The sequence below is a fragment of the Suricata suricatta genome, chromosome 10 (genome assembly GCF_006229205.1).
Source record: "Suricata suricatta isolate VVHF042 chromosome 10, meerkat_22Aug2017_6uvM2_HiC, whole genome shotgun sequence".
Lineage (NCBI taxonomy): Eukaryota > Metazoa > Chordata > Mammalia > Carnivora > Herpestidae > Suricata > Suricata suricatta.
The window spans coordinates 76089231-76104459 of record NC_043709.1 but is presented as its reverse complement, the minus strand read 5'-3'; the positions used below and the strand labels follow the sequence as shown (position 1 = coordinate 76104459).

General features: G+C 37.1%; 1 protein-coding gene across 5 annotated transcripts in view; it reads right to left on the bottom strand.

Annotated features, from left to right (window-relative positions):
• Window positions 1-73: 73 nt before the first annotated feature.
• SINHCAF (SIN3-HDAC complex associated factor) overlaps window positions 74-15229 on the bottom strand; it is a 31075-nt gene continuing 15919 nt past the window's right edge. For all 5 annotated transcript variants that reach the window (XM_029954629.1, XM_029954631.1, XM_029954633.1 and 2 more), the window contains exons 2-6: window positions 14593-14740; window positions 13242-13341; window positions 10698-10824; window positions 4106-4256; window positions 74-702 (exon numbers count right to left, since the gene is read on the bottom strand). In XM_029954629.1, the coding sequence (XP_029810489.1) occupies window positions 543-702; window positions 4106-4256; window positions 10698-10824; window positions 13242-13341; window positions 14593-14720 (666 nt within the window). In that variant the 5' untranslated portion in view covers window positions 14721-14740 and the 3' untranslated portion in view covers window positions 74-542. The remainder of the gene's footprint in view (window positions 703-4105; window positions 4257-10697; window positions 10825-13241; window positions 13342-14592; window positions 14741-15229) is intronic.

Here is a 15229-nt window from a genome sequence, read left to right as displayed (position 1 = left end):
GTACAGGTTTGAATCATCAGAACCTTGGCAAGACCTTAAATTATTAACAACTACCTCCAGGGGCAAGTCCATGTTACTGAGTTATGACAAATTTATTATCATGAAGGAAAACAAGTATAGCCAGCCATCTTAAAAAATGCCCCAACCACTGCTTCTCAATATAGAAAGACTAAAACTACATAACGTTTATCATACAACAAATCCCATCTCTGTCCCCTGAAATTCCCCTAATTTCATTCATTAGAAGGGGATTTAAAAAAAAAAAAAAAGACTTAAAGAGCACTTTACAGCAGCATTCAGCTTTCCTATGAAATACTCAGCATCTTAAATATTATGTACATGGTTTTTCTTTTAGTCAGCTAGACACTGGCTTCAGAGTTTATGGAACTGGAGGAGAAATAACAACCCATTCAAAACTATTCTAGAAAGTGTCTTTTGGCAGAATAGCAGGTATCCAAGTTAAAAATAGGAGGGTTTTGTTGCTTTGTTTTCTTCCCAAAATCTAAATCATTTTTTTTGTTCCCCTTCTACCTAATCCTCAGTCACCACTCCTGAGTGGAGATGGGCAGAGGCTCTGGCCCCTGCTCCTCCGGCTTCTCAGCAGCTGCTTTCTTATTGCTGCAGCAAGGCTTGAAGAGGTGTGTGTCAATGAGGACTTCTCCAAAACGGCCTTTATAGATAATCCCACAACATATTTTCTGTCTAAAAGAAAAAAAATGGGAGATTAATAAGGTAGAAAACTAGCAATACAAGGGAAAAAAAGGAAAAAATCTACATAATTATAACTAGTACAGCATGATCAAAAGGTTCTACTTCTGTGGTCTTATCACATTCCAACTGAAAAGCTCCTAGAAAGACCCCAATTAACAAGGTAATGGGAATTACCCAGGTCCCTTAAATTCCTAACTGGAACCTCATCAAAGATTAAGGCGTGGGAGTCTTTCTGAAAGACAGTGGTTTCAGAGGCTACTCCTGAAGTTGTAAACTGTTTCGAGTATACAGAGAGGCATTAAAAAAGGACTACAAAACACCTGTGGATCACATACTCTAAGGGAAAAACCATTTCCTGTGAAGCCCCCCGTATGTCCCTCTCCAGTCCCACCCTGCCCATTCTCTCCTCCTTAAATTTAAGGCTATCTGTGCCTTTTTTCTTTATACTTCATAGTTTTAACACAAGTCTACAACTTTACATATAATGCTCAATTACCTCCTATTTAAAAGAAACACATAGGGGCGTTTGGGTGGTTCAGTCAGTTAAGTGCCAACTTTGACTCAGGTCATGATCTCAGTTCGTGGGTTTGAGCCCTGCATCAGGCTCTATGCTGATGGCTTGGAGCCTGGAGCTTCCTTTGGGTTCTATGTCTCCCTCTCTCTCTACCCGTCTCCCACTTGTGCTGTTTCTCTCTCTCAAAAAATAAACACTAAAAAAAATTTTTTAAATAAATAAATAAAAGAAACACATACATGAACTCCTACTCTATTGCTGCAATTTTTCTCAACATTGAGGTTCAAACCTATCATCAGAGCTTTATTTCAATTTATGTGTAATATTCCATCATGTGAATATACTACAATTTACCCACTCTCCTTTTGATGAGACAACTTTGCTGCCACAAGCATGCTGTACGCATCAATGCAAGTCTAAAGATAACTTGGGTTATGTTACTGGTATATAGGAACTGAAACATGTTCATGCCAATTATTTATCACTAGTTCCCTTCTATTTCTATTTACTGAAGGTTTTATTTCAAATCTTGAAGAAACAAATATATCAAACATCTTCACAGTACTGCTAAAAAGACAGGCATTTTCCTTTCTTTACAAACTATCAATGTGGCAAATTCTACCTGTTGACTTTTAATGTTTAAAGCAATCTTACATCACTACAATAAATCCAATCTGGTCATGATATACTCTTTTGGTATCAAAGTTATATACTAGCCTCAAAGAATGCTTAAGGCCTATGCCCTTTTATTCATAATCTGAAAAAAACCAATGCAAGACCAGAATCATGTGTTTCTAAAATGTTTGGGAGAACTTGCCTAAAATGGGCCTGGGATTTTTGGAGGGAAGATTTTGGCCACTGAATCAATTTCTCTATTATAAAACTACACAGGTCTTCTATTTTGTCTTGAGGCATTTTTCAAAAACTTTTCCTACTAATAAATCCCCTTCACCTGTATGTTCAAATTTACTAGCATAGAGTTGTTATAATGCCCTACTGTCTTTTAAATTTGTCTTATTTATAGCTAAACCTCCCTTTCTAAAAATCTAAGATACTTATGAATACTGTCTCTTTTCATCTGCTTCATCTCTAGTAATTTTTTTGGTCAGGTCTTCTTCAATATTCAACTCTTAGCTTTACTGATCCTTTCATTACTTACTGGTTTTCTACTCCATTTATTTCTACTTGTATCTTTAGAATTTCCTTGCTTTTATTTTTCTTTGCATTGGGCTTCATTATCTTTAAGTTGATGCTTATCACTTCATTATTTTTAGTTTTTCTTTTCCAAGGACTAAAAACATTAATTTTTACTCCAATTCTTTTAACTTCATAGCATGTTTTGATTTGTAGTATTTTTCAGTTACTTTTTAAGTTAATTTTTATTCTACATTCTTCTTGGACCTATGGTTTCTATTTTCATTTGTTTTGCTAGGTATATTTAGATATATTTTTTAATTTTCTGCCCTTTCCTTCTTGACTCAGGAGGTTTACACTCTTTTCTTAATTCTATGCATGGGGACATAGTTAATCAAGTCCCAGGGTTCTATTTATTTTTAACCATGCAAAGGATGTTAGATACCTTAACTCCTATCCCGTTTATTGCCCTGATTTATGTATTATTGTTGTCTTGTAATTTGTTCATTTTTTACCCCCACAACTATTATTATTTTAAGCAGTCAGTGTTTGTTTAAATTTACCTAAGTATTTGCTATTTTATCTATCCTCAAAATTTTCATCTAGGATCTCTTTTTCTACCTGTAGAATTTTGTTATTTAGGGTCAGCTTTGCAGCAATTTCTCAACTTTTTTCTACTCAAAAAGTCTTAGCCCCTTGTTCATAAAAGATATATTTTTTTAAGTTTGTTTGTTTATTTTAAGTAATCTCAACACCCAAAGTAGGACTCAAACTCCCCATCTCAAGACGAAAAGTCACTTGGTCTTCCCACTGAGCAGGCCAGGCACACCCCACATAATGGATATTTTTGCTACATATATATATAACTAGGTTGAGAGTTACTACTCTTGGCCCGTTGAAGATATTAATCTATTATTCTTTGGCTTACTTTGTCCATACTGAGAACTCAGCTTTGAGTGTTGTTCCTTTGAAAATAGTGTCTTTCTCACTGCTTAAAGATCTATTTTGTCTTTGTTGTTCCATAGTTTCATAAAATCATCTATGGGTGAATTCTATCCTAAGATAAAGGCTTATTATCTCACTTTTAACTTGTTAGTCTTCTCAGATCTGTGAAATAGAATATAAAATCCTAACCGCTTTCTATCTCTTTTCGACTCTAGGGGTTCCACATTTACTTAGCATGGGTCTCTGACTATTCCTTACTAATGTGCTCACTTATCAATGCTATTTTTAATTTTTTTAATGTTTTATTTTTGAGAAAGAGAGAGAGAGACAGCATGAGCAGGGGAGGGTCAGAGAGAGAGGGAGACACAGAATCTGAAGACAGGCTCCAGGCTCTGAGCTGTCAACACACAGCCTGACAGAGGGCTTGAACCCACAAATGCCAGATCATGACCTAAGTTGAAGCCGGATGCTCAACCAACTGAGCTACCCAGGTGCCCCTCAGTGCTATTTTTAAAGAGTGTAAAAATATGTATTTCTCACTTTTACTTTTTTCAGTGAGAGAGTTGGTCAGAAAGAATACCTAATCTACTCCATTATAGGAAATGTAGGTTCTCTAACATGATTTTTAATAGAAAAAGCACATAAATCACAACTCTCAGCTCAATTCTTGCTTAATCCACCTCCAACCATGTGTGCTACCAGCTGTGTGCCAAATGCCATTTAATTGCTAAGGAAGTGGGAAACCATTGCCTGTAATTAAGAAGGTTTGCTGTTTAAAGAGATATTTTCTGTTGCTTTTACCTTTTCCAGTATGTGAGATCTAAAAAGGAAAAAACTGGCGTTCTGTTAGAGCCAGAAGCCATCTCTGTATCTGAGCCATCATCGGACTGGTTACTATAACAAGGAGACTGAGCTGGGGAGGCACTTGAGGTGGTACTATGAGCATCAGAATCTGCAATAAAGAAGAAAAAAATGTATAATTTAATATCATTATATGTAACTAAGGTTCGGCACAAAAAACTGTGAATGAGTTAGTAAAAAGAAGGAATTTATTTTCCATGCAGTACTGATATTTGAAGATATTTATTTGTACTAGGTTTCCTTTCTTTCTTTTTTTTTGTACTATTGTTTCTAAAAAGAAAAGGAGGCTGTAAGCTTACAGGAAGATAGGAGTACACATACCTTTCTCCACTCCTCCTGGTAATAAATAAGTACAACTAAAAACCCTGGATACTCCAATATAAAACAAATCAAATGACTCTGAAAACAGCTAGAGGGCTCAACCCAAGGAAGGACATGGTGCATTCTCTAATTTTTATGGGTTTTCTTATTTCCCTCATAAATCCAGTCTTGGAACTGTAGAAGACAGCAACACAGAAATGCCAATGGATATAGACCCAATATAATAATAATAATAACAACAATAAACAAACAAACAAACAAACAACAAAACCCTGCTCTCCCTACCCAAAGGACCAGGAAAGGAGCAGCCTAAGCGAGACAGGAAACTTTTATTAGACAGTAATCACTCTACTCCAGCCAAACTCCATAGAAAACAGAGGCCCCACCTCCAACCCATCCCAACACAGGCCAAATGGAGACCAAGATTTCCATCATCCTAAGACTGTTACAAAGCGCCAACACCTCCTACCAGAGGAAACCTGTTGAGCAGTCAGGACTTTAGCCATGGCCCACCACAAATGAGTACCCCCACCAGGTGGGAACTCTAACTCCCACCCCATTCCACAGCAATAAAGGAACTCCTCCCACCTCAGGGGTCAATAGGTAGCCTTTTAACACCACCACACAGTAACAAGGTGATGCCCCCTCTCTCACTGGCCCTGCTAAAACGGTGTCCAAAAAAAGCCAGTAAAACCAAAGGTTTAAAGATGATCCAGCAACGCCTGGCTGGTTCAGTCGATTAAGTGTCTGACTTCAGCTCAGGTCATGATCTCACAACTTCTGAGTTTGAGCCTGGCACTGGGCTCTGTGCTGACAGCTCAGAGTCTGAAGCTGCTTCAGATTTTGTGTCTCCCTCTCTCTCTACCCCTCCCCTGCTTGCACTCTCTCAAAAATAAATAAAAACATTTAAAAAAAAAGATGATCCATAACATAATTTTTAAATGTCCAAGTTTCAATTTAAAAAAATCCCTCAAATCCAGAACAAAGATCTAAAATGGAGTGAACGGGAAGTAGATGTTAACACCAAGATGACAGAGAATGTTAGAATGATCTGATAAAGATTTTAACATAATCATGACAAAAATAATGATTCAGTGAGCCATCATGAACATGCCTGAAACAAAAATATTATCAGTAAATAGGTTTCAATTTAAAAAATAAATAAAAGTCATAAAGAAGAACCAAGTGGGACTGAAATTTGAGCTGTCAAAATAAAAAAAAGAAAAAGAAAGAAAGAAAGAAAAAGAAATGAAATAAAAAGCTCCATGGAGGGACTCAACAGCAGAATGGAGGGGACAGAGGAAACAATCAGTGAACTGGAAGAAAGAACAACAGAAATTACCCAACCTAAAAAAACACAGAGAAAACAAATGATAGAGCCGTAGAGCCCTCTGGGACTATGACAAAAAAATCCACATTCGTATCATTGCGGTCCTGGAATGAGAAAGAGGGCGGGGGTGAAAACGGTACTCAAGGAAATATAATGGCTGAAAACTTGCCAAATTTGGCAAGAGACAAATCTAGAGAGATAACCAAGAAGTTGAGCAAACCCCAAACAGGATATACTCAACGAAATCAATGCCAAGATACATCAATAATTAAATTTCTGAAAACTAAAGATAAACAGAAAAAAATCTTAGAAGAAAAAAACAACAGTAACAACAAAAACACCCTACCTATAAAGGGAAAACAGATCTTGATTTAATAAGGAATAAAGTCAATTCATCAGATACAAGCTAAACATGATTTAATATTTTTTGCCCTTAAAAGACTCCATATAAATTTACTAGCCAGAAAAATGAATCTTCTGGTGAATGGTCACCATGCTCTAAGACTATCATTCTGCTATTCTACACTGACAGCAATATCACAAATAGGGGTTAAGATTACCACACTCCCCCTCCCCCTACTCCCAGATAGAGCATTCCTCCAATTCAAAAAAGTGATTAAGTATTTATGAAGTACATATCTACTAGACATCAGACCCCATGCCATACCCTACATGGGAAGAAACAGACTAAAGAAAACCTATGAATAGAGCTTAGAGTGCTTTGTATTAACAAAAGTTTACATGAAAAATCATCAAGAATAGCAGGTTTTGAAGAAAAAAGTCTACTGGAATGTTTAAAAGCTTCCCAAACAATTAGCAGCAGCAGCAGTCAGCTCTATGCTGGAGAAGAAAACTCACTATACAAGGAAGTGCTTAATATCTATGAAATATTTGAAGCGGCAGTTATTAGACCATTTTCTATCGATAAAAAAATGGCAATTTCTCATGGTTTAATCTAACACATGAGATACTAGAATACAACTATATTAAAACGCAGTTAAGAAGAAACTCTTCTGGAAAGCAGGCCTAGAAATTCTTCAAAGAACTACAATTCTTAAAATCTTAAAAATTGTGGGATTTGAAAAGGCACAAAGGAGTAATTAGCTAAGCATGGGGTAGGCAGGGACAATGGCAAAGTAGTGGAAGCAGAACACACTGTGTACAGGAAGGGAACGGACTCAGCCCAAATATTCTTTGCCTAAAATAGGACCTCCAAAGACTTACTAGGGATTTTCAGCTTTATTCCATAGCAACCAGAATTCATTGTAGATTTTAGGAAGGATGACAAAAAGAATAACGAACATGCATATAGGAACTTGTTTTGTTTTAGAAAATCCTTTTTAGTTGATTATCCCCTTTTCTCAGATAAGAAAATTATGGGTCGATGTTAAGTAGCACTAGGGTCACATATTTATTGAATTTCATGAACAGTAACTCAAACCCTTATCTTCAAGCTCCAGGTCTAATGGCTTTCCAGTACCACACAAAGGAAAGAATATCTCAGAAAGAGAAAAAGTGGTCAGGTACATGCAGGATGCAGGGAAGCAAATCTGCAATGAGAGGCAGATGGGGACATCATTTAGTGGGTGATGTATAAAAATTCAAGTATCTCAAAAACTGTTATGTTGCACACAGGTGCTAGTAATTCACAATGCACATGGGAAAACCCTGTTTCAGTCTAACTAAGCCTCCAAAGCCCACAATCCCTTTTCAAAGGGATTTATCTTCAGTCTCCAACCCCTCCCTCCACAACACAGCTTTATAATAAAAATCTAAAATTACACTGGACATATTCCCTTAGGTAAGGCAAAATTTAGTCAGGTATCACTTTTCCCATAATTAAAGAGAGGAGCTAAGAACATACATATGAATAATCAATTCCTCTAACCTTCAAGTGGTAGAAGAAAATTAGTATTTCCCAAATGTTTATTAAAACACTTAGTGAGGGGGCGCCTGGGTGGCTCAGTCGGTTAAGTGTCCGGCTTCGGCTCAGGTCATGATCTCACGTTCGTGGGTTCGAGCCCCGCGTCGGGCTCTGTGCTGACAGCTAGCTCAGAACCTGGAGCCTGCTTCCGATTCTGATTCTCCCTCTCTCTCTGACCCTCCCCTGATCATACTGTCTCTGTCTGCCTCTCAAAAAAATAAATGAAAAACAAAACAAAACAAAAAAGCGCTTAGTGAGAATGGAGGGTTGGCTTAGTCTTTTTCTTTTCCCCTGGTGATAGCTGGTTAAAAAAGGAACATGTATAAACATATAATCCAGTTCCAAAATGGGTACTGGATCTTAACTGACACTTATCCAAAAAAGAAAAAAAAAAAAAAAAAAAGGACACAAAATAAGTGTTGGCAAGGATGTGGAGTAAAAGAAATCCTCATGCACTATTGGTGGGAATACAAACTGGTGCAGCCGCTATAGAAAACAGTATGAACGTTCCTCAAAAAATTAAAAATAGAATGGTTATATGATCCAATAATTCCACTACTGCATTATTTACCCAAAGAAAATGAAAACCCTAATTTTTTGAAAAGATGTATGCACCTGTGTTTACTGCTGTGTTATTTACAATAGCCAAGATATGGAAGTAACCCAAATGTCCATCTATATAGATGAATGGATAAAGATGTGAGGTGTGTATGTGTGTCTAGAATGGAATACTACACAGCCATAAAAAAGGAGATTCGAAAAGAAGAAAGGTTTCCAACAAAGTAGATGAAGCTAGAGAGCATTATGCTAAATGAAAGAGGTCAGAGAAAGACAAATACCATGAAATTTCACTCATGTGTGGAATTTAAGAAACAAGAAACAAAATAGATGAACATAGGAGAAATAAAAAGAGACTCTTAACTACAGAGGGCAAACTGAGGGTCAATGGAGGAGAGTCTGGTGGAGGATGAGTTAAATAGGTGATGGGGATTAAGGAGGGCACTTGTGATGAGCAGTGGGTATCATATGTTAAGTGATAAATTACTAAATTCTCCACCTGAAACTATTAATACACTGTATGTTAACTGGAATTTAAAGAAAATTTTGAAAAAATTTTTTAATGTTTTTTTTTTTTAATTTATTTTTGAGAGATAGAGTACGAGCAGGAGAGGGTCAGAGAGAGAGAGGGATATACAGAATCTGAAGCAGGCTGCAGGCTCTGAGCTAGCTGTCAACACAGAGCCCGACACGGGGCTTGAACCCATGAACCATGAGATCATGACCTGAGCCAAAGCCGGATGCTTAACCGACTGAGCCCCCCAGACGACCCGAAAATCAAATTTTAAAGAAAAGAACATGTATAGGGGAACCTGGGTGGCTCAGTCAATGAAGCCTCCGACTTCAGCTCAGGTCATGATCTCACATTCGTGGCTTTGAGCCCTGCTGTGCTGACAGCTCAGAGCCTGGAGCCTGCTTCTGATTCTGTGTCTCCCTCTCTCTGCCCCTCCCCGCTCATGCTCTGTCTCTCTCTGTCTCAAAAATAAATAAAACATTTTTTAAAAATTAAAAAAAGAACATGTATAATTAAAATACACACATATTTCATTTTACCTAAATATTTCACTATCAAGTATTACGGTATCTCAGCCAAAGATTAAATAAATCAGAGTAACTATGAACTGATAACAGAACCTACTTAGAAGAACAGAAAGTTAGCAGAAGATCTGCAAAGACTTCAGAGTCGTGGACACTGGTTATACTACCCCAGGGAGCAGACTGGTGTTGCAAAAGAGTAGCTTTGAAGTTAGACAAACCCGAGGTCAAACTCATCTCTATCATCTTTACTAAGTGACCTAGGTCAGGGTTAAATCACCACTCTACTTCCTATCGTAATCTCTAAAACAAATGAGTGAGAAAACTATGTAGGTAAAGTGCTTGGTACATCTACCAAAATGCCCAAGAGAGGACAGTTCTCCTTTCCTCACTCTACCTTATCAGTGTATTTAACTCTCTTTTACCATGATTCTAAAATAAGCATTGATTGACAATATTTCTTTTAACAGAGTCCTACAAATTGTTTTTATAATCCTGAAAACTCTCTGACCAGTCCACCACCTCATCTATAGTTTTGAAAAGGCTCTGAAAAGACAAAGTCTATTCCTAACCCATTTGGTCACAAAATCTGACCTGACCTGAACTATAAAATTAGGGTAGCCAAACCTGACTAGCCCATGCAAATTTTATTTATTCCACCTTTGTGAACACACCTACATTTCTGGGGCAAAAATACTAATGTGTCTGATTTCAATAGTGCTGCCTCAGAAACCCTCTGTCATTGATATAAATGTTACATATAACAACACTATATGCACTGTGTTTCCTTTCCAAAAGCTGAAATCTAAATTCCAAAATACAGAAGTACCACTATAGGTACCCTCCCCCTCAACAACTTTAAGAAGAGATGAACCTGATATTAATTTGTCATTCCTTTCCCATTCCATCACTCCACACAACACACACTGTCCCAGAAACCTGCAAAGTCCTGAGGCTAGCTTTACTGCAATATGTAAGTTATGATTTCTAAAGTTACTTTCCAGAAACCCTTGGCTTTAGTCTCAGACTGTCCACTGGTATTATTTACATACCTTTTCTGCACATCTCCAGACCTCAATTTCCTTATACATAAAAACCAAGTAAACAAGCTTGAAAAATTCATCTTCTAGAACAATTTAGGATGTCAATAAACAGATCACAGTGGTCAGAGCGATCTCCATACAATCTGAAGAAGTGGTTAGCTAGTCAAAGTACTTTTATGACATCAAAACCAAAGACAGAGTTTCAAGATTTCACAAAAATATCTCTCACGTTGACAATGCCTTTCAACACTTTTTTAAAGAAAGTAATTATAAAAACCAAACAACGACTCTTAAGAACTCATATTTGAACATCAAACTTACTGTGACGTTTAAATTCCTTCTGTAGTTTACTGATCTGGTTACTTTTTATCCTGTTTCCAGATAGAGTCTTCACTTTCTTTGGTTTCAATGTTGTCTTCAGACTGGGCCCTGCCCTTGCATCTACCACCTGGAAGAAAATGTTGAATATTTAATACCATTAAAAAAATGACACCTCTTGTATTCCTTTAGTTCAGACAAATGCCTATACGAAGGAGCATAAACTGAGAAGCAGTTTTCTACTTAAGAGTGTTTGAGAGCCCATGTGCACTTTTAATCATCACATGGTATTAAAGAATAATTTATCTCGTTGGCTTTTGTTCTTTGAAGCAGGCAATAGTAACAGGATGCTGTACAAAAAGATTTAAATAGATTTATATATGGTAAGAATGACCCAGAAGATTAAAGAAAATCAAGCCTTACAGCTAACATTTTTACCAGATGGTGTTTTACAGTTTACAAAAAGCTTTCAAACTTTTTTTTTTTTTGAAATAGAGAATAAACATGTGTACATGGGAGGGGCAGAGAGAAAGACTCCCAAGCAGGCTCCTCACTATCACACTGTCAGCACTGTCAGGGGGCGAGGCTCGAACCCACAAAGCATAAGATCATGATCCCACGTCAAAACCAGGAGTCAAACACTTACCTGACTAAGCCATCCAGGATCCCCTTTCATATACACTTTTGATTTTACCTTCACTACAAAGCAGTAAGGGGACTGTTCTTGTTACTCCAATTTAGGGTGAAAGAAAACAAGAGAAATTATCTTTTGCTTTATTTCTCAAAGCTAGCAAATAGGCAAGAATGGAAAGAGAGGGATACAAGACTCAAATTAAGTTTTTCCAACCTATGCTTTATGCTCTCTTCACCATACTTTCATCCCTAAGGTCATTCACATGATGGCAATGGAATTTTCTCCCACAGTCTAACATAGCCACTGGTCTAGCCGTACATGGTACCATTCTCACAAATTCAGTCACATTTACTATTTGCAGATTTCCATCTTAATAAGGTTGTCATCACCTTCAAAATCACAAGTTGCATCTTCTCCAAATAAAGTATAAAAGAAAACTCACTTTTTTAATAAATTAACAGACCCACAAAAACCTAATAACGTAAACGAATCACCAAAGGACAATGTAAGGCTAAGATTAGTGTTAGGGGTAAAAAAAGATAAAGAAGAAATGAGTGCCAGCTTAAAAACAAGTATTTTGTATAAATGCTATAGATGTTTTAAAAAGCTAGTGTAGGGGCACCTGGGTGGCTCAGTCGGTTAAGCGGCCGGCTTCGGCTCAGGTCATGATCTCACGGTTCGTGGGTTCGAGCCCCGCGTCGGGCTCTGTGCTGACAGCTAGCTCAGAGCCTGGAGCCTGCTTCAGATTCTGTGTCTCCCTCTCTCTCTGACCCTCCCCTGCTCGCACTGTCTCTGTCTGTCTCTCAAAAATAAATAAAAGACATTAAAAAAAAATCTTTAAAAAGCGAGTGTAAGACTTAATGTTGGGGCGCCTGGGTAGCTCGGTTGAGCATCCCACTTCGGCTCAGGTCATGATCTCATGGTTTGTGGGTTCAAGCCCCTCGTCAGGCTCTGTGCTGACCACTAGCTCAGAGCCTGGAGACTGTCTTCAGATCCGGTGACTCCTTCTCTCTCTGACCCGCTCCTGCTCATGCTGTCTCTCTGTCTCTCTCTCAAAAATAAATTTAAAAATTAAAAAAAAAGACAATGTTTTTCTGGTTACTGAAAACCAGTGACAAAGGGCAAACAACACACATTTACATACCACTATGATCTCAACTAAATTTAAATGTAGAGAGTAAGAAGAATAGTTTCCACATAACTGATTACTATGTGTTATACTTTATATACAAATCTCCTTCAGTTCTCACAAGAGCTCTGTGAGATGGCTATTATGTTTCCACTTTATAAGTAAATGTAACTTGCCCAAAGTTCACAACTAGTAAGTTGTAAAGGCAGGATTCAAATCCAGTTCTGGTGCTATACGCCGAGTGCTCATTTATCCTTCAGGAGTTAGGATAAATGTTATCCTAAGAAATAAAATAAGGATCCATGTCTAATTAAATTTAGGAATTTCTGTGTTAAACTAAAAATAAGTGAAATGTACCCTGTGATTCTCCAAAATGGGGGTACTGGATACAGCCTCAGGGAAACACTACACCAAGTGAAATTTTGCTTCTAAACATGCCAAAATGTTAATTATATCTGAGCAGCAACTTATGTTTTTCTTTATTCTTTTCACTTTTCCATCTGAGGAGCGTACTACTTCCTAAATTGGGAGAAAATCAATGTTACTATAAATGTAATAGAGATATCTGGGCACCCAACTCATGATTTCAGCTCAGGTCATGATCATGATCATATTCATGGACTGGACACTGCATCTGTTAGCACAGAGCCTGCTTGGGATTCTCTTTATCCCACCCTCTCTCTCTCTCAAAATAATTAAACAAACTTTAAAAATAAATAAATGTAATATATAACTGATTTATATATAACTGATATATACTGAGAAAGATGAAAGATGAACTAACATGATTCCAGTTTTTTTTTGATCCCGCTGGCAATTTCTTCCATCTTTTCACAAGCAGGACACAGGCATTACAGATGTCTCCTGAACGAGTCTCATGCAACCTGGTAAGAAAACAAACCTTTATTAGTCTCATTTACACTCAAGAATTCATGCAGGTCTATTTCTTTTAGAAAAAAAATCCAATTACAGTTTATAGATCCTATTTCTAATTGTCCTGTATGATCCAGTTCCACGGTTTCTATAGCACATTTTGGAAATATAATGAACTCCTAGATCCCATGAACTAATTCTGTGTACTACAATTTGGTCCTTTTAAAATAATGTTTCTAAAATAAAATAATAATAAAATTTAAGACCTAGAGGAGATCCTGGTCATCATGGTTTAAAACAATGTTGTCCAATTAATCTTTTTTGAAATGTGTAGATACTTCCATAAGTAACAAAATGCCACTCTTTACATATAAAAACATGTCATGATATTCTAGTTTTACAACACACAAAACTAGAGAGGCACTGAAATTTTTTAAAAAATGATTGTCTGCATAAGGGGGAAAATCTGTAACACTAGTCAACAAAGCTCTTCATAAATTATTTTTGAGGAACTTTCATTTACTACACTTTTCCTGTATTACAAATACGTACAGAAAAATACTGGTAACTTTTATCACGTATACTATTCAGAATGAAGACATTAAGCAACAAATGTAATTTAAAAGGGCAAAGTGGTTAGAAACTCTTTGACAATCTTAAAAATAAGTACAACATCCAGGATTAACAATAAATAAGAAGTATTTTGATACAAGAAACAAAGTGGTAAAAATAACTTTTAGCATGGGAAATGGTTCAACATGAACTCTTCTACTTTATCCAAGTATTTGTTGGAAAGTAAATTCCACTTTATTAATCAGGTTTACTGTCAAAAAATAAATGAAGAACAAAATTATGACATGAAATGTACCCTGACAGGTCCCAAGGCAGAACATTATTAAGTCTTATTAAGTCTTATTATTATCCTTAGCAGCCTGGGTTAAAATGCATTTCTATGATTTGTAAAAAAACAATGCAAACAGTAGAAAACTATTGGAGGACAAACAACTAGTTTTAAGAATAAGAGTAATTTCTTAAACGTCTCTATATATCTTATGTTAAAAACAAGAGTCTGGTTACAACTACAAAGGGCTTCACAGTTTTGTAGTTCCTTATAATCTGGAAATGGGTAGATAGGCTGTCATACTGATTTGTTTTAAAAGCAAGAACCTTAAAATAGCCTGCCTTGCCTGGAAATACTTCCGGAAGCTATGATCCTTTTCACTTTTCACTCTAAGAATGGTAAAAACATCAGATGATCTTACCCAAAACAGCTCTGGAAGTCCTTTTCATAGCGTTTACTGTCAGTGAATCGGGAACTGGAGGACTTGGCTCTGCAAATACAGCAGCCCTCTATACTTCGGTACATCTTTGGCTTGTGAAAACCAAACATCTTTTCTTCTGGGCAATAGTCTGTAAAGCCAGGGGGAATTGACACAGCTTTGTTGAGGGCTGTAACAAGGAACCATTAAAAGAGCGATGTCTGCTCCACCCCACCCCTGGCAACTTGTATTACATGACCCAGCCAGACAGACAGAAGGGCTCTGGCGAAGTCCTGATCTCCCTCCATTCTTGGCACCACCCCGGCAAGTGTATTCAACACACACACCACCTCAGTTTTTTTAACAAGGCCTCTACCACACCTCCCTCTCCCCTCCTGGCAACACTCTCTAAAACTGAGGAGAGGGAGGCATTTTTAAAAAATCAACTTCTTAACCAGAAAATGTGACCCACTCTCCCCACTATAAAATGATGGAATCATGCACACAACAAAGGACATATCCTAAAATGTAAGGCAAGGCACCCCCCTTCTATTCTGCACCTTTACAGTGAAGTGATTCCCCGCTGGGGAAGTTTTGAGCATTTATCATGACCACTATGATACTAAGCACACAAGTAACT